Source organism: Myodes glareolus, chromosome 13, assembly GCF_982192425.1.
Source record: "Myodes glareolus chromosome 13, mMyoGla1.1, whole genome shotgun sequence".
Taxonomy (NCBI): domain Eukaryota; kingdom Metazoa; phylum Chordata; class Mammalia; order Rodentia; family Cricetidae; genus Myodes; species Myodes glareolus.
In genome coordinates, this window is record NC_142038.1 from 37,807,035 (window position 1) to 37,827,626 (window position 20,592).

The 20,592-nt window shown below is 34.2% G+C and overlaps 1 protein-coding gene across 4 annotated transcripts in view; it reads right to left on the reverse strand.

Moving 5' to 3' along the window:
* The window catches only part of Dmxl1 (Dmx like 1), a 137,999-nt gene that overhangs the window by 59,893 nt on the left and 57,514 nt on the right, over positions 1-20,592 (reverse strand). For all 4 annotated transcript variants that reach the window (XM_048419177.3, XM_048419176.3, XM_048419178.3 and 1 more), the window contains exons 18-26: positions 18,675-20,357; positions 17,412-17,519; positions 12,475-12,644; positions 11,749-11,846; positions 10,570-10,735; positions 9,736-9,997; positions 6,262-7,340; positions 5,396-5,587; positions 1,233-1,309 (exon numbers count right to left, since the gene is read on the reverse strand). In XM_048419177.3, the coding sequence (XP_048275134.3) occupies positions 1,233-1,309; positions 5,396-5,587; positions 6,262-7,340; positions 9,736-9,997; positions 10,570-10,735; positions 11,749-11,846; positions 12,475-12,644; positions 17,412-17,519; positions 18,675-20,357 (3,835 nt within the window). The remainder of the gene's footprint in view (positions 1-1,232; positions 1,310-5,395; positions 5,588-6,261; positions 7,341-9,735; positions 9,998-10,569; positions 10,736-11,748; positions 11,847-12,474; positions 12,645-17,411; positions 17,520-18,674; positions 20,358-20,592) is intronic.

A 20,592-nucleotide genomic window follows, 5' to 3' on the forward strand; every position in this document is an offset into this window, starting at 1 on the left:
GAAACTAAGGAAAGGAGGGTAAAGCAGAGAGTTGTGTAACAGGGACAGAACATCAGTTAGACAGAAGAAGTTATTTCTAATGTTCTACAACACAGTATGGTGGCCACCATTAATACTGTGCTATTTCAAAATACCTATGACAGGATTTTGAATCTCATCACAAAGAATAATAAATACCTCAATACCCAGCTATGATCACTGGACATTGTATGTATTGTGATATCAAAAACATCACATACTGTACTACATAAATATGTACAATCAATATACATAAATTTAAAAACCAATTTGCAGTTTTAAAATGAAAAAATATTTATTTAAATATTTTATTTTGTTACATTTTGTTGTTATCTTTTAGAAGCCTGTTCTTTTCTAATGAGACAGAAAGGAAGTTGACCTGGACGGAAGGTGAGGTGGAGTGGAACTGAATGAAGGGTGGTCAGGATATATTGTATGAGAAAGAATCTATTTTCAATAAAAAGAAAAAAGACATAAAAATTTCTAAAATATAAATATCTAGAAAGAAAATAGTATATATTGTAGAAGAATGCACCAATATCTAGAAAATTAAGCAAGGATTTGCACAGAAATGAAACCAATAGATAGAAGAATGCATGAAGTTAAAAAAATGGACATACAAGTTTTAATATCTGTCTCAAAGAGTAAAAAGCAGAAGACAGATAATATTTAAATAAATAATGTCAGAGAATTTCAAAGAATTAATGCTAGACTATACACTAGAATGTCAATTTTCAGGCTTTTAAAATATTATACTGAATACAAAATATGAAAATTCCTAAACATAAAATTTGAAAATTTTCTCAATTTCATATTAATCACCCCTTTGTCTACATGCCTTAGGCTTTTTGCTGTATATTCAAATTACAGAATTTATCATTCAAGTATGATGTTTTATTATTTATCATCTGTTCATCTGTTTTTAATGAGAACGTTCTTAAGGAATGAGTATTTTACTTATTTTTAATATCTCAGTATCTATCACAGTATTTAGCATGACGGCAGTGATCAGCTACAGGCAGCTAAGTAAATTATAAAAACAAGTGCTAGCTTCAGTTTCCTTTGTCATAAACGCATAAGTTGAAATTTCAAAGATGGGAAAAAAGTGCATTTACTGAAAGCAGTATTATGTATCATTTTGAGTTAATAACATATAGATAGGAAACCTCACTGTTTACTGAAAGTAAGCTTAAATTTCACAAGAAGGTATTTACCTGTAGTTATGACTACCACAAAGGCACTGATAAATACAAGCAGAAAGTGAGGCTGCTAAAGTATGCATTACATATACCTGGAAAAAACAACAACAACAAAAAACACAATTACTTTACGGAGAATTTTTGTTTGTTTGTTTTTTGAGACAGGGTTTCTCTTTGTAACAGCTCTAGATTTCCTGAAACTGGCTCTGTAGACCAGGTGGGCCTCAAACTCAAAGAGATCTGCCTGCTTCTGCCTCCCAAGTGCTGGGATTAAAGACGTGCACCACTAAGGCCCGGCATAATTTTTTAAGTTATAATTTTGCCAAAAAGGAAATGAAAAGTATTTTGCTTCTGTAGGTTATTTTCTTCTTTAAGTCCTCCTAAGAACATCTACCCACAGAAGTCATTCTATACAAATATTAAAGAAAAGACAGAGTTCTCTGGTAGAAATTACAAAACACACAACTATTACCAAATTTCTCCAGAGCAGGGGAGAAGTATGAACTACGTAGAACAATATGAACCATGTGCTAAGAGTATACCATTCAAAATGCAGTCTGCCTTTTCTTAAACAAAATATAAATAAATAACAGTAATAAATTACAGTTCACTTATGGACAGGCCACTGAAGAAAATGCTAGTATGTATTATAGTCATCTGAGAATGAAACTTTAGAGAAAGGAAAAGTGAAAAAGGTAGTGAAGGCAAATAATTATTTTAAGGAAGAAAGGATTCTAATCTGACATGACAGGAGCTATAATAATAACAGAAGCCAGGATAAAGAAGATTAAGGCAGAAGAAAGCAGATTAGATTATAAAAGATTACCTGATTATAAAGTATAAGCATTTCATGTAGATAAAAATGAGTATTGATAGATAAAAGTCTAATTGCTTATTTGGCTTCAATTGTCAATAATACCTGTGGTTAAATATACCATATACTCAAGCTGGCAGAATATAAATATGATAACAGTAATTGGTAGTATCTCTCCAGATAGAACTGGCATCTGTTTCTCTATTCATTGGTCTGCTGACTTATCTAACTTACGAACAGAAGTAATGTGTGAGCCCTAAGCTTACAACTCAAAAGGCAAATTTTACTCTTGTTGCTCTTAAACCCCTGAAACTCTTGTATAACAAATAGAAACCAAGTGTTACTGGACTATGGAGGTATACAAACACTTGGATAAATATTATTCTGAGTGAGTCTCTGAGGATATTTCTAGAAAATAAAAATATCTAAAATAAGTGGCCTGATTAAAATAGATTGATTTCTCATTTGCCAATCACCTGGAAGAGAGGGTAAGAAGTAACACTTGCTTTTTTGTCATCATCCTCCCTTCTCCATCCTCAGAGTCTAACTGAAACACGAGCTCTTCTTAGATGCCAAGCTGTTCACTTTTAGAACAAACTTACTTTTTTTTAAACCTTTGAACCTGGACTGGAACTGTAAGGTCAGTTCTTCTATTCACAAGTTTAGCATGAGCAACTCAGCACCACAGTCACTATGGTGGTTTACATGAGAATGGCTCCTGTAATCTAACATATTTGAATGTTTGGTTCCTAGTTGATCGATTATTCAAGGATTAAGAGGAATGGTGTTGTTGGAGGAAGTTCATTATTGGAGTGGGCTTTGAGGTTTCAAAGGCCCATGCCAAGCCCTGTCTCTCCCTTCCTCCCTCCCTCTCTGCATTCTGCTTATGGATCAGGATATAAGCTCTCAGCTACTGCTTCAGCACCATGTCTGCCTTCCACCATAGTTCCCATCATAATGATCATGGACTAACTAACATGCTGAAACTGTAAGAAAGGCCCGAAATAATGCTTTTCTTTTATATGCTACCTTGGTCGGGTGCCTCTTTTACAATATAGAATAGAAACTAAGACAGTCACATATGCCAATTACTGATAAACAATTTCTTTCCCTCTCCCTCCTTTCCTATTCCAATGTATTTTTCATACATCCTATCAGTTTCACTTCTCTGAAGAGATCAGTTTAATGCATTTGGTTTACCTGTTGGAGAATGAGACACATAAAATTTAATCGTCTATCACCAGACAATAAAAGAGGTTATATCACCTAGAATCTAGTTACCCAACAGGAGATCACAAGCATAAATAAGTTCAGAGAATAGTCATGTTGGCTCAAAAAAGAAATGACAAGTCAACTGATGGAATGAAATTAAAGCCAGTCATATTTCAGGATAGTTCTAAACCAGCAACAGGAATTTAAGAAGGCAAAGCTAATTAATAGGATACAGCATGGATTCCTGTAATTAATGTCAACAGGCCAGCAGGGAAAGGATTTGTCAACAAGCCTGAGTTTGCTCCCTGGAGCCCACATAGAAGAAAAATGATTCCCAAGAGCTGTGCTCTAAGTTTCACATGTGAGTTGCAGCGTTCAAGTGTGTTTGCACACACATACAAATTTATAAGATAAACGGATATATAAGTGTAATAAAATAAAGTAACAGACGTAAGAATGAAGTTTGCTGAAAATGAGCAGTTTTTAGGAAATGAATTTCCAAACTATATAGTACATGCTTTATGGATTTCTACTGTAGAGTAATACAGTAAAAAAAAGTGTGGGGGGGACAAATAAATTGTAAAAATTGAGTATACTGAAGAGGGTAAAATTGTGGAAGGAGATTTTACTATCAGTACAGCAGAAAATCAAAATGGTATGGTATCATAACCTGGAAGATTGCAGGAATTTTAAGATAATGTCAGGGGAAAAAAATCCCGAAGGATATGTCGAAACTGTCAATTAAACTCAGTCATTAAAGGAATCTCGAGAAGGAAAGATGAAATATAGTTTAAACATGAGATAAAGTACAGTAAGATGGATAAGATGGTGTGATCAATTAAATTATCTATTAATATTAGAATATTTTAAAGAAGTTGCAAGTTTGTTAGTAACAAACTTATTCCTGAGCCTCTCTCTCAGGTGATTCAATAAATCTGGAACAAATTTAGGAATTCAAACTTTTAGCAGATGATTCTGCTAGGTAACAAGATACCTCACGCTTTTTTAAATGTGTAGCTCAGTATTGACATTGGAATAATTCAGTTACTTGTTAGTGCTTTTACACCAAAATATTAAGCATTTATCCTTTAAAAATTATAGTATTCCTTCCACCCATGGAAAGCATTCTACCCTTTATAAACTAAAGAAGGGGCAGCAAGATGGTTCCATATGCCTTGACCTGTCACAAAACCTGATGAAATGAGTTAAATCTCCAGAACTCACATGGTAGAGAGAGAACTGAGTTCTGCAAATGTCTTCTGACCTTCATATGAGCAGTGGTATGTGCACACCAATACACATACACAAGACTTTTGAAACAATTAAAAATGATTAAGGAGTCATTGATGTTTTACATGTGTGTGTATAAAAACACAGTTAAAATCTAATATATATTAAATTTTGGTATATATTTAGAAATATTAGATATATGAATATATGCATATTTACATAAGTATTTATTTATGTATATATAAAAATATTGTAGATTTTAACTGTATTTATGTATAATTATTTATGGCGTGTGTCTTGATGTGGATATAGAGGTCACGGACAACTTGTACAACTTTCAGTAATCTCTTCTCTTCTTCAACCACGTAGATACAAAGCATCTACTGCAGGTTTTCAGGTTTGCAGTAAGTATCTTTAACAACTAAGTCATGTCTTCAGTCCAGCTGTTTTAATCTTAATGAAGCGAATACAACTGACACACAGAACTAAAAAAGAACTCAAGTATCCTATAACACAGCAAGCCTGACCTAAAACCAGGGAATTGTTAGTATAATTAATATTATGTCTACTCTTGTATTTTGTTTTGATAGAAAGAAACATTTATATCTTCATTTTATAGTTTTGTGTAAGCAATCTAAAAGCTTAAAAGTCAAGCTGAAAATAACCATAAGGAGCAAAATAAAACAGATTCAGAAAACAAGTAAATGAAGGTAGGAGGAGGCCTGCTTAGGAAAAGGAAAAATCGGGACAAAAAAAAAAAAAAAAAAGAACATGTAAGGAGAGGAGTGGTATAACAGAGAGTTTATATGGAAAATACAGCTAAACGTTTTAGAGATGAATAAAAATGTTAGAATAAAAATCTATCATTTTATCTAAATAATATACATTGGTAACAAAAAAGCTTGAAATGAAGCATACTTACTTTATTGCTTTGGCTATCAGGATGAGGTGGTGAATCAAAGTTTATTATGGCATGTAGAATATCATGTGTGAGATTACTAAGGTGCAGTAATGGATTGGCAACTACTGTTTTGGCACTGGCTGTACAAGCAAAGAGAAGAGGCACTGAAGTTTGTTCTGACAGAGGGTTAGGAAATACTGGCTCGGCCGTTTCCTTAAAAATAAAGAGAACAAAAGTTAAACGACTATTTTTAGTTATACTCTACTCCTTAAGAAATTCATGGGATCTTTCAAAGAGCTTCAAATTTAAAACTTAAAAGCATTCAGAGTACATATACCTTAAGTTGCTACAACCTGAGGACATAAATGTTTCTACAGCTGTATCTCAAACAGTAATACCCTTAGTACTCCTCCAAAAGGCGATGCTCATTACCTCAGAAGGTGTTCACACAAACAAAGCAAGTCATACACCTGACAAGACCTGTTCTGCAACTGTAACGTACAAAGCACCTCCAATTCCTACTATGACTATACACAGATTCATTCCTTAAAGCAACTGTAACACAGAAAATCAAGTATTAGTATAAAATAAAAACACAACACCAAAAGCTGCTTCAGACAGGTAGTATCTTTAATTAAAGCTTTTAAATTTTTAATTAACATAATTATATTGCTTCTCCTTTCCTTTCCTGTTCTATGTTTGACTAATTAAAGTTATATACCTGCCAGCATGCTGGCACAAGCCTTTAAATCCAGCACCTGGGAGGTACAGGCAGAGGCAGGAGGATATCTGTGAGGTCAAGGTCATTCTGGTCTACATAGAGACATATAGACTAGCTAAAGTTACATGACACCTTGCATGGAAACAAAACAAAAAATGTTACATACCTGCTGAGATTCTTGCAAAAGTAAGATTAATTCCATTCTCACAGATGCAAGACCCCCACCATGAGAGCCATGAAGTACACAGTAACTAAGAAACATTCTCAAGAGTGACTGATACTTCAAGAGCCACTGTCTTTTTTCCTGGAAACTTTCTCTCCGTTGTTTCACTGTTGCTTGGTGATGCAAATCATCAATATCCTCACTTAATCCAGATTCCCCTGCACTTTGACTAAACGTGGTCTGCAGCTGTTCAGAATCTGAGCAAAAGTCACAGATCCTCTGAAGAGCTACCACCTCTTTTTCAAGCCAGTGGTAGAGTTGGTAACGCAATTTCCCACCATCTATTTCATAGCCAGTAGATAAAGTACGAAGTTCCACTGTGAGGATCTTTAAACATGCTCTAAATTTTAGTTGAACAGCAATTATATCTTCTGATGGCTTTAAAATGTCACTTTCATCTAGTGTGCTTAAAGAATCTGTGTAACTGCTTAATTCGTCTAATTTTTTATCTGTTTTTCTCGGCAAAGGTTTTATCTCTTTCATTGAAATAGGGGGATCTTCATTTTCTTCATCATTATCACTATCCCATTTCAATTCCAAAGAGTCATCCTGAAATACCACACTTGGTTGGCTCCAATCAAAGGAAAAGGTAGAGTTTGACTGTCTCTCAGAGGAACCCTCTGAAGAAGATTCGAAACCATTTATCAGTGATTGTGACCAGTCAACAGCAGAAGACTTATCTTCTTTTGCATCTGATTGTAATGGAGAAGACTCTTTACTAGTAAAAAAACTAGACGCTCTACACAAGTGTTTTGTTTTCTTGACAACTTTGGGCATCTTTGACAATACTTCCAAAGCCAACATGGGGCAGCCAGATTTGAGGTGAGCACTAGCAGTACTAAAAAATAATCTTCTTTCATTTAGATTAATTGCTCCAGCCAATCCACTTTTTCCTGTTAAAGCCATGTGAGTTGAAAATGTATCAGTTGATCCAAAATGACGTCTTAGCAAAAGTGGATGTGTTCTTAGAAAATTGTAGAAATTAAAAACTACAGGATTACAGGCTGACATCACGACTTGATCTGAAAGCAAATTCACTTTGTAAGTAAAGAGAAGCTCAAGATCTGAACTGAGAATTTATGACTGTATACAAGTCCCTCTTTTATCTGAGGAAATTTGACCAGGTCTTTGGACAAATTATAATATTTATATATTATATAGACCACACTATTCCTTGTCACTGAACAGAAAAGATTTTACTATTGTATTATAAACAGAAACAACGCCTTCAGATAGATTCCTTAGCTCTTTTTCTCACTATTCCCTGGATACTTCTCCTCAGTTAGTTTGGCTAGTCCTTGTCTTCTCTGACCATAAATACTATATTCTAACCACATTCCCCGAGTTAAACTCATAACAGTCCCACGATCTTAAACACCATTTATATGTTGTTAATTTGCACATCTCTATCTCCTGTTTCCCAATTCCCCACAGCATTTCTACTTAAATACAAAAACACTTTTGCCCTGCGGGTTGCTTATCTGATGTGCCCTTGGTCCATACCACCCTTTATCCACCTATCTCTTTTGATTAACTTGCTTCTTTCAACTAGTTCTTTGCCCAAAGATCATCTAACTGGAGAAGGTTTCTTTATCTAATCAGTGCTCCATCATATCATTCACTATTAGTCAATCTAAAAATCTAGGAGCTACCCTTAATTTCTTAATCTTTGACACTCCATATAAAATTCAGTCCTGTGTAGTTAAGCTAAAATTATCCCATATTCAAATATTTCTTTTTGCTTGTAATACTATCTCACTGGTACTATCAATTAAGCCAGTATTATCACTTGTCTTTCAAAAGAATCCTGATTTAAATGGTTCTAGAAATGTAATCTTGGATTAATATCACACAAACACACACATATTTACATATATTTTCATAAAAGAAGAAGGCAGGTGAGTTTAATAAAGTGGTGTTTTCCCTCCATTATGAAGAAGCCAATTTGAAAATCTTTACCTCATGTGTCTACCGAAGGGACAACAGTCAGTTGTTCCAGCGGCCAGATGTTTGCTAAGACCTCTGCCCTACATTACCCCACCATTCTATATTGACTCATGTCTGGCTTCAACTAGACCCTCGGCAAGTAGATCAGTCTTGTAACCAGTCAGGGTCCTACCTGGCCACAAGCAGGAACAGTTCTTGCTATTTTCAGTCAAATAGATTTGACACAGCAGACAAATCCCTGACACCACAACCACAGCTGCTGACCAGATGTCAATCACAAAATGATTCCTGTATCAATAAGGGTCTATACCCAATCACTTCAAAGTACATTTACCCAGAGCTGAAATTTTCGTAAGTAGGCTTAAAAGGGGCTGCCTTACCCTCCCCTGGGGTCAAACCCGGGGGGAATCCCAGCATGCTGGCTTTTTTGTCTCAAGAATAAACCTGCTTTCTTCAATGGCAGATCGGGTGTCTTCTGGTTATTGGAACCATCTAAGGACCTTTCAGCTACAAGACTTAAATACCCAAGTCTCATGGCTTTCCTCTGAGTTTAAAAAGTCACTTACTTCCTAATTAAATAGTGTTACATAAAAAGTTATAAACTAGAAGCTATTTTACTTACTGTTCCAAATGATACACTTACTACTAAGCCAGCTACAACATACCATTCAATCCTCCCTATGGAGAAATATTGGTAAAGTAAATCCCACCATTTTTTATGACTTCAACGAAAGAATTTCACTTTAGAGTAGGCTACAAGAATGTTTCACAATCAGGCATGGTGGCAAACGCCTTTAAGCCCAGCACTACAGTGAAAGAGGCGGGTGGATCTGTGAGTTCAAGTCAGCATGGTCTAGAGAGCTAGATCCAGGGCAGTCATGGCTGTCACACACACACACACACACACACACAGACAATCTGCTTTAAAAAGAATGTTTCATGCATAAATGTGTATACGAACAAACACATGCACTCACACACACACACACCCAGAAAGAAAACCAGAAGTATAGTTCTAAAGAGCATATTTAAAATAACCTATATGTTACTGATCCTAAGAAAATAGTCAAGGATTTATCTAGTTTAAGGTTCTCCTATCACATCTATTAAGTCAGCTTCCTTGCCACTGCATTTATTTTTCTTGTAAGAATTATAAAACTGATTAAGAAGTGTAATAACTCAACCAAATATTAAAAATTGGCTTTATATTATTACCATTTCTCTGAAGTATTTAAAATCAACTGTTTGTACTATTTATGAAATAAATGTATTGATTTATTTATTATACATTTATTTCATAAAACAGAAAATCTAAAGTTTTTGGCTTTAAATAGTTTATCTTTCTGAAATATTAAAACTCCACTTAGTCACAAAGACTAAAAATTTAATATGCAGTATTAGACCAGAAAGTGGACTATATTTTCATAAAATAATAACATTCTCATTAAAATCTAGGAAGTGTCACCTTACCTTCATTCTCTGTAACCGGTTGCTTTATTAATGTCTCCAGAGCAGCGCTATAATCCTCTAAAATCCAATGTGCCATACTCCGAAGAAAGGGGTCGCGATGTGCATTTAGGTTTGATGAACTGAGTTCACTGACTGGAGAACCAATTCCCAACACTTTTTTACGTAAAATAGATTTGTATGTTGCAGACTTATCAAATTCAGATTCAAACAGTCTTGCTATTACAAGAGCCAACTGAATGTCATTCAGTTTCTCAAGACATACCTTAAAAAATATTGTTTATAAATAAAGTCAGCTTTTAAGAAAAACTCAACCTATTTACCGAAAACGTATAAGGATTTATTAATCTCTAAACTTTACAAGCTATAAATGCAATACTGGCATGCATATTGCCTACTTTAGTAAATTAACATTTATAACATCTGCAAATCTATTTGTCACTACTAAGCACGCATTTACAAAGTAATTTGACCTGTGGAAACAGATAACTCTAGTCAGTATAAATCTATAACTTTTATTCTTAAAACTTGCTCTTCTGAATTCACCTGAGCAGATTAGATATTAAAAAGATATTTTTCTCAAGTCCATTAAGTAAAAGAGCCAGATATACTTCATGTACAGAGTCATATGAATTACTCATTTTACAAAACTTGCTTTATCAGTTCTGTAAAATACTGCTCTAGGTAAAAGATAAAATATAAAAGCTACTGTAAAATACTATCAGTTACTTTAGGCACTTAGCCTCATATTTCTACCAGTTAAATTAAAATTTAGAAAATTAAGATTTAGGTGAACTGCTTAAAGAAATGATAATGTTAAGTAAAAAGAAAGCTTACCTCAATTGCATCTCTGAGGCAACCACCTAGAAGAAAAAAAGCTGCAGAATGTTCAAACCTTTGCTTCCCTAATAAAGAAAAGGCATTTTTCAAAGCTGCTTTACGCCACCTCTCTTCCTCAAAATTGTGTCCAAAAAACTGTGTCATTTTGGTGTCTTTTTGAGATCTATAAACGAACAAAATTCATAAAATTTTAAAATACTACTTTGGAAATAGCCTTTTACAGTTAGGACTTTCAAGGAGTAAGATGGATAATCTGAAGGCAATCTGTAGTGTAGAGTAAGATCCAGTTACAAAAAAAAGTTATAAACAAAACATTTGCCAGTTCACAAATTACTATGAATCTGCATCTTTATCAGTAAAATAAGATTAGGTAAGCATTTACTTTTATATATAAATCTCACAAATTATTTAAAATTTCTCTTACAAACTGCATTTGCATTACAAGTGATCTGCATTTGCAGCATTCAGACAAAAATCACCTTTAAATTCATGCAGATTAATTTTACTAATACATACTTCATTAAGATAATTTACACATTAATATTTACGCTAGTATAAAATTAAAACCTCATCAATAGTTTTGTTCTACCTATTTGGAAATGAGTTTGCTAACCAAAACTCAATGGAATCTGACAGAAAACAATCCTGAAAAACCTTAGATTCTTAGAGAACTCATATATTCAATATCAAAAATTTCCCCAGAAGTTGCCATTCTGAAACAGAATCTTCAACAAATGGTACTCTTGGAGAGTGGGTGTGGTTGACAAGTGAGAAGAAATGACAGCACCTAGAATAGTAAAAGTCTCAGGAACACCCTGGTCCATGTCCTTCAATAGGACAGATGCTTATCCCAGACTCCACTATCTTCTCCTCCTCCCTAATGCTGATGCAAATTCATCTTGACGCTTTTGTTTTCTACTCCACTTCCTTCCTTCCTGCTTCTTGGTGATGAGAGAGATATACTTAGAATAACCAAATAAGAAACAAACAAAGAAACTTGTTTTTAGACTGATAAATGCTAAAACAAACTTAAGTAACATCATTTCGTTTCTTTTAACGTGGAACACACACTTTAACACTAAAGGCAACTAAGAACATATTCAATAAAAACAAGTTTACTGTATGCATTCATTCTCAATGAAAAGTGACTTTTAGCTCTAAAAGTCTTTCACTTACCTATATAATCCCCAAATCACAGCTTTTTTTTTCATGGCAAGGTAAAAAATAGCAGCATCTAAAGGATCATTATTTCTATGAAAGGCTGCTTTGGCTACCTACGATTAGAAAACAGTAGTCAATCTTTTATAGAAGTAGTTTGGGAATGAACAAATAATTGCTCTTACATATAAGATTAGTACATGCTATTTAAATTTAAATGAGCATATGCACACAAATAAGCATATATGCATAAATAAGTGCAAGCATATAGATATAACTCGTACTTATATACTTATAGTAGCAGAGTACACACAGAAGAGGTGACAGGGCTATAGAAGCCCTCCTAAACTATTGTATTTTTCTAAACAAATACTTCAGAAATTAAGAAGTATACTAGTAAATAAGTGTGTTAACTAAAGGTTGAGAATAGATAGGCCTAGTGGCAAAGGCCTAGAATCACAACAGCTCAAGAGTTTGAGACAGAATTGCACATTCAAGGCCAGCATCGGCAATGTACTGAAATCATTAAATGTAAAAAAAAAAAGTCTTGATTCAGAACTTTGCTAACTGATACAACGCTTGCCTAGCATTCATAAGGCCCTACATTTAATACCCAATAACACAACACACCACACAAAAATTACGAAGCTGTTTGTAAAACAAAATGGAATAACTAACATAGAAGACAGGATGCCATCAAACAATATTCAAAATATACTATTTTATGCCCAAATAAAAATTTACCTTTTCTATGCATTTGCGCAAGATGCGAGAATTGCGAACCCACCATCCCACACCCATTGCTCTAAGTTCAGACCAAGTTGGATCATCTTTCTGCATGACTGGCAACATATTCAATAGTTCTTCTTCTGCTACCGAGTGAAATGCCCAAGCAAAATGACCAGTAGAGAGGCCTGAAATGTCAAAAACGACACTTATAAACAATGCAAAAATTATACAATGATTATCAGAAATATTTATAACATTTGTGCAATAAACATATAAACGGTTTTACGTTTTTAATTATTTACATAAATTAGCTTCAAATAACTTCAGTTAATATGTCTATGAATTGTGTATATTAATTAAGAAAAACTAGGTACTTAAATGACATATGACAGAGTCCTTTTACCATAACAGATGAAAGAATAAAATCCTGGAAATAGCATAAGAAGTGATTTTAAGGAACTGTTCATCACTATCCTGTATGTATAATTTAAGAAACCATTTCTAGGTTTATTATCTCTGTGGCAACTTGAAACTGTGCTGGTGACAAGCTTGAAGTGGAAATCAGATGCTCTGGATCACAGACTTGCTCTCTCAGTACAGGCCTTTTGCTCTTGAGAAATATCTGACTTACCAACTTTGCAAATTGCTACATGCATCAGTGAGAAGCCCTGTCGCCTTTCAAAGCTTTTTCAAGACTCATAACTATATAGTCTTTATTGTTCCTAGAAATGTGACTTAGTTTTTACTCTTGATTCTCCAATGATACCACTTTGATGAACACAATTCACATCTATTTCTTTGAAAACATACAGAACACATATGGGAAATGTCACTGTGCTGCAGTCTTTTTCTTCTCTGGATATTACCCGCAGACTTCCTGAGAACATAAGAAGCACCTGAAGCACTGTTACACGGTGGTGTGCTTTCCTCTTCAATATTGCTTCTCTTTTCTAACTCCATAGAATTAAAGAAATTCATGGAATCAAATAAGAAATATAACTCAGTAGGCTAAGCACAGTACTACAAAGACTCTAAAATTAGAACATATACATTATATTCCAGGTATGTTACAAAATAAAATATGTAATCTTGGAAAAGTTATATTTTGTAATGACTCTGGTTTTTAATTAAAAAAATGTGAATATCAAGAAAATATCCTGTAAAAAAAAAAAAGAAAAAAAAAGAAAATGTGAATAAAGGGTTGGAGAGATGGCTCAGTGGTTAAGAGAACTGGTTGTTCTTCAAGAGAACTCAGATTCAAGTCTCAGCACCCATGTGGCAGCTCTCAAGTGTCTGTAATTCCAGCTCTATGGAATCTGACACACTCATATATACATACAGACATAACACCAATGCACATAAATAAAAAACAAAATATTTAAAAAACAAACACATACACACAAAATCATGGGGGTGGTAGCTCATGCCTTTAATTCCAGCACTGGGAAGGCAGAGGTAGGAGATCTCTGAGTTCAAGGCCAGCCTGATGACAGAGCAAGTTTCAGGACATCCAAAACTACACAAAAAAACCCTGTCTTAGAAAAAAACAAACAAACAAACAAAAAGAAAATGTGCTTAGTTATAATATATGCGTAGATATATATGACATGTATCACAGTATTAAGGATTGAATAAAAAAATCCAATTAAGTAATACAGAATACAATCTGATCCATAACCATAGCTATTATGCTGCCTCATCATATTGATAGGCGATTTTAATATAGAAATTTAACATTTGTGTAGGCAAGCTAAGGATCAGTACATGTAATAATGTTCAGTTTCTATTCTGTCTTTTCATGCTATGTTTTATTTAATATTACTAGGCAAAATAAATGTTTGTTTACAAGACATGACTTTAACATATATGGCTTCACATTTTTAACCTATAATAAAGAATTTTTTTTTTACTTGAACAGATATTAAACTCTATTCTGAATGCAGCAATGTTCATAAGATGTGGAAACAACCTAAATATCCATCTGAAGAAGCACGGTTTTAAAAATACAATCTCTCATACAATGGAATAGGAAATTCTACAATATGTAACATAAAATTTGAAGACATTATACCAAGCAAAACAAATGAGTCATATTATTGGTAAGTACAGTATTATTCTACTCACATGATTTATCTCAAAGAAGAAAATTCATAGAAATCAACAGACTACAATGGTGGTTTCAGGGGCTGAGAAGAGGGGAATCATGAGGCATCAAGTTTTATCAAATAAAATCAATAAACTTAGATGTCTGCTATACAAAATTGTAGCAATGGTCAACAATAATGTATTGTCGACTTATAAACTTATTTTAAAGGGTGACTGCATGTAGTATAAAGAGTATCATTGTTAGAAAACCAACAGTGGAAAAAAGATTAAGTATAAGCAGATAGGAAAGTTAAAAATATCTAAAAGAAATAACAGAAATCAAAATTTAAATTAAGAATGCCATCAATAAATGAGTCACCAGCAGGCTCAAAACAGTCAACTTCTGAACATACAAGAAATAAATCAAAGCGTGGCAGTGGGGGACGCACCTTTAATTCCAGCACTGGGGAGGCAGAGGCAGGTAGATCTCTGAGTTCAAGGCCAGACTGGTCTACAAAGCAAGTTCCAGGACTGCTGTTACACAGAGAAACTCTGTCTCGAAAAAAAATCAAAAAAGAAAAAAGAAAGAAAACAATCAAAACAGTGTCTCAAGAACTATGAGTTTGTTTTTAAGTATAGTTGAGCTACCAACAGAAGAACAGAAAAAAAGAAAAATAAATTTTTCAATCATAGTGGCTAAGACCATTCTGAAATTAATCACAATCAAGGATGCTCAAATGGCACGAAACAGGCCCGAACAACCTGCAAGCTCCATGACTTTGACAATGATTGCAGTATAGACAACAAAAATAGACAAATGGGACATAAAACTAAAATACTGATAGCAAAGAATGAAACATGGCAAGAATAGAAACAGCCTATAGATTAAGAGAAAGTACTTGCAATCTGTACATCTGATAAAAAATTCATATCAAGGAAGGATGTGATGGCACACAATTTTAATCCCAGTGTCTCTGCGAGTCCAAAGTCATCCTGATCTATATAGTGAGTCATAGCTAGCTTAGGGATACATAGTGAGACTTTGTCTCAAAAAAAAAAGTTCAAAATATAGAAGGAACTTAACAGCAACAAGAAACTTGACTTAAAAATCAGTGAATGAACACTCCAGCCATGGAAGCAGGTAGGCTAACTGCAGAGCTTCACTTCTTGCTCTTCTCAAAAAAACAATCCCCCAGTCTCACCCCAGACCTGTAGGAGACTACCTGCTGTGCCCGCCCCCATCTCCAGTGGAACACACAAGTCTCCAATCTTTCTTCCCTACTTAAGAGGCACAGGCGCCCAGGCACACAGGCAGGGGGATTTCTGTAAGCTCAAAGCCAGCCTGGTCGACAAAGCGAATTCCAGGACAGGAAGGGCAGTTACACAGAGAAACCCTGTTTAAAAAGACCCACCCCCCAAAAAAGAAAGAGGATTCACCAGTAAATGATGTAGAATGATGCTCTTGTACACTGTAAAGATTTGTCACTTGTATTGGTTTAATAAAACACTGATAGGCCAGTAGCCAGGCAGCAAGTATAAATGAGGCAACCAGACTCAGGAAAATTCTGGGAAGAAGAAAGGTAGAGATGCAGTCACCAGCCAGATGCAGTGGAAGCAAGATGAAAATGCCTTACTGAGAAAAGATAACAAACCATGAAGCTAAACACAGATAAGAATTGTGGGTTAATTTAAGTTGTAAGAGCTAGTTAATAAGCCTGAACTAACAGGCCAAACAGTTTATAATTAATATAAAACACTGTGTGTTTCTTTGGGACTGATGGCTGTAGGACTGGGCAGGACAGAAACTTCAATCTACAAGTAAATATGCAGAAAACATGTTTAATACTCCAAACCTTCAGTAAAGTGTAAATTAAAATCACAATATGACATGACCTATTATCTGGAAGAAAGATACTATATCAAAAGATAAAATCCTTCTTTTCAAAAATTTAGAGAAAAGAGAAATACCATTATGATCCTGGTGAGAAGGAAAGTTGTTCATAATGGAATAGAATCCTAGTATCTTTAAAAAAATTCTATTACTTGCAACAACATGAATAAACCTGGAGAACATTATGCTAAATGAAAGGCAGAAAAAGATAAATACTTCATTATTCTATTTATATGCAGAATCCATATTGCATCTTACACAAGCAGAGGATAGAATGGTGGCTACCAAAACCTGCTGGTAGGGCAGTGGGGAGACTCTTACCAAGGAGAAATGTTTATGAGTTCTAATGCACAGCATGGTTACTATCTTCTCTTTAAAAAAAAAATCAACTTTTCATTTTACACTCACAAAAAGTAAATTTCAAATGTTTTCACTATAAAAATTGAGTATGTGAGTGACTGATTGTGTTGAACTAATTAATGGTTAACTTGACAGAATCTAGAATCACCTGAGAGGTGGAGCTTTAGAAAGGCCTGTAGAGAGGATTATCTTGATAATATCAACTAAGGTGGGTAAACTCACCTAAATTAGAAAGCAAGCAGAAAGAGAAACAGAAACAAAGGAAAAAGGAAGATTCATATATCACTGAGTAAACTGCTTTACCAGCATGACCCAAGTCCCACTGTTAATAACAATGTAGTAATGCTGCTGGCACCATGCACTAACTTCAAATTCCTGAGTACTGAGACCATGTATATCTGGGTTTAATGTAACATCACTGAGGTCTGTTACTTGTAATAACATATATATCAGAATATAATATCTGTAATACTCTCATGTTAGTTATGCTGGGAATACACAGTAATTTTACCAGCTTGGTGGATGGATAAATCTTATTCTTTACTTCCCTCCTTTTGTCCTATCAAGTCTCTCTTTTTCTTTCCTGGTATCACCATGCAATGGATAGCAAAATCACCTTGGTGAAGGAGTTGAGCTCGATAGGCTGGAAGGGAAGTTGTAAGAAAAGTATGGAGTCGAACAGCCAAAAGAAACTTTAATCCACATTCATCTAAAGTTTCTCCACCTATAACCAGGAAAACAAAAAATTACTTTTGTCTTTTTTTTCTAAAAAAAACTATATGCAAATGTAATACTAAAACTACTATATAAGCATAAAATACTAAAAATTTTTATAATTAGCATGCAATATATAAGAATAAAACATTCTTAATCTTGCAAAAAGTTCATTATTTTAAAATAGTCTAGCATTTTTTCTATAAGCATTTTTATATCAGAGAGAAAACAGCATAGCTAACTAACTGAAAACTAAAGATAAGAATGAATTGACTTAAAGTCTATTAACATTCTTTATAATGACCTCCTTTGATCTGAGTTTATTATTTTTAATGAGTTTAATGCTTTCTGTGGTTATGTTAAAGTAATGTTACTTTAATGGATTCAATTCATATCTGCATCCCAATAATCATCTGTAATACTAGAGGAAATGGTGTTACACTAATCTTGATTTTCAGCTGATTTTTCCTTTATATGATTAAAAATAACAGCAACACACTCATGGTAAACATATTAAAATAAACATAACATATAAAAAATTAGTATCTGCTAGTAATAGCCTCTAAAGTATAAATTATCTTTTTTAAAATTTCAAACATTTTGTATAAACTTTAATCCTTATTTTCTTGCCAAGCTTAGTTCAATGGTCAATCCTACTAAGCAATATATCTGATTTAAAATAATGGACTTGCTAATTTCAGACTTTAAGGTATCATAGAAAATTTCCATTTAAATGTGCTTAAATGTGCTCATAGCTTAGATTTTAAAAAATGCTCTCTGGGTAATGAAGATATAATCCTCTTGTTTTTACATTTGTTATTCTAGGCAGGAGTACACAAAAATGCTAATTTTTAAAAATGTTAAATCAAACTGTAATGTTTTATAGTGGATTATTCTCACAGAAGAGGGAAAAACAGAAACACTTAAGTTTCAACTATATTAATAATCTGCACTTTTGCAAAGCTGATGGAGTTCAGTTAGATCTTCTGTACTGCGCAATTATTATTGATGATTGGTATAAATTTGTGAAAGATGAATTTTTTGCAGTAACTTTCTTAAAAGGCCCTCATAATATCATTTTTATTAAAATTATGTAAGATTGGTGTCTATAAAAATAAATAAAATTATCTTTATTTCCTCCCCCTTTGTACAGAGTTACTTTTACCTTGACTTCTGTCCCGGCTTTCTCCAATATCAGTGCTTGTAGTTGCAATTGTATCTGCTAAGGCCATCAAAGACATCTGTTCCATCCGGCTGAGTCCTGGTAAACTAGAATGCAATAAATGGCCAGAAAGAACTTGTGCATGCTCAGGACCAAAGTAAGTTGGACTGTATTGTGAAAGGTCAATAACTTTGGGCTTCGTATTTTCTTCATCTGTCTCTAACATGTGACTATCAGACAACAGAACTGAAGGCTGGAAAAGCTCATCATAATTTTCTTTTGAAAACTGTTTTTTTTTACTTGAGGAACTTTCATTACTAAACTTTTCCAAAGATGAGTGATAGCTATCATCATCCGCAGAAAGTAAGGCATATAAAGGAAGTGGAGGGACAGAATCTATTTCTGTATAATCTGTGTTTTCAGCTTTGTTGAATGCCTGTGGGTCTCTGGTGGTGCTTCCACTAGCACTGATGGTGAGAGACCTAATACGACGCTCATGATTGGATTCACTTTCATTCAGAGCCACAACTTCCCCAGCAATGCATTTGACAAGATGTGACAAGATAGCCTTGGCTCTCCGGACTTTGCCAAGATCCATGAGTTCCAGAAGTTGCAAGGGATGGTACTGAGGTAAAGTTGGAGAAAGTACATGAGCTGCTTCAAAAAGACCGGAATCTTCCATATCCACCGAAGGGTCAAACGTAGTTTTCTTTCCACAGATTTTCTGTGCAAGACTGGTCATGGATCGAGTAAGAGTTTTCTTTGGAGGATGTAGACCAGAACTTGATGAGTTACTTTGTTTTATTAAGCTTAGTATAGATGGAGTGCTTCCATTGTATGAATCTGCTGTAACAGGTTCTTGTTTATAAGATGGCTGCCACTGGGAATATACATGCATTTCACAATCCATTCCTACCACAAGGATGCCATCCCGAACCCATGATAAAGAAACAGGAAATGGTGGGGCACCTTCTACAGAAGAAACCAAGTCCACACTTCGTAAAAGTACAAATTTAGAAAGAGGTACAATTTTAGTACTTTCCCAAAGAGGAAATGCCTGGTTCTCCTTACCAGTTTGTTCTTGTACCTTGCCAGCCAGAGGTCCATACATAAAAAGTTTTGAGCCAATTCCTACAGTCAGGATATGAGAACCATCTTCTCTAGACATCCAGTCTAAGTGAACCAAATGTTTTGTGTTTGATGTAATACTTTCTTTACTGAATAAATATGTCTCTTGTTTATTATAGGCCACTAAATTGCTATCAATACTAATGCCAGAATCCAATACTGTATTTAACTCATCCAAATAAATTGTCTGTTCAAGGACCCAACAGGAACCTCCTGTAGACTCACATTCAAAAATACTTACATGCATTACAAATTCCTGAGATTTACTATTAGATGTAGGCTGTTTATAAGCTACTGCTAAACGATTAGTATGTGCACAGCTCACTTCTACAGGTCTGCCAGGTACAGTTATACTACTATTGCTCTGAAGTCCATCTTCAATGAGTAATGGCCATTCTTCCCAAATATACACAAGATCCATTTTTCCATTCTTTGATGTAGCCGATTCTCCATCTGTTACTCTGCATCGCCAAAATCTTACTTTATCATCTGAGCATGAAGTTGCCAACAAATAAGGGGCACTGCATGCAGGATATATGGAAGATGAACTCAGGTGTCCTAGAAAGAAAAGGAGCCATTAAAATTATATTTTCTATGTATTAAAAGTTTAAGTTGTTTTGCTGAAAACTACTGTTAAGAACATGAGTCTGTATTTAGTTTACGGCTCATGATCAGGCTCTTAATGACACCAATATACTATATATACTACAGGGCTGTGAGTTAAATTCCAGAACTTTACATGGTAGAAGAATAGAAGAGACTAATGAAAGTTGTCCTGAATTTTATATGTATT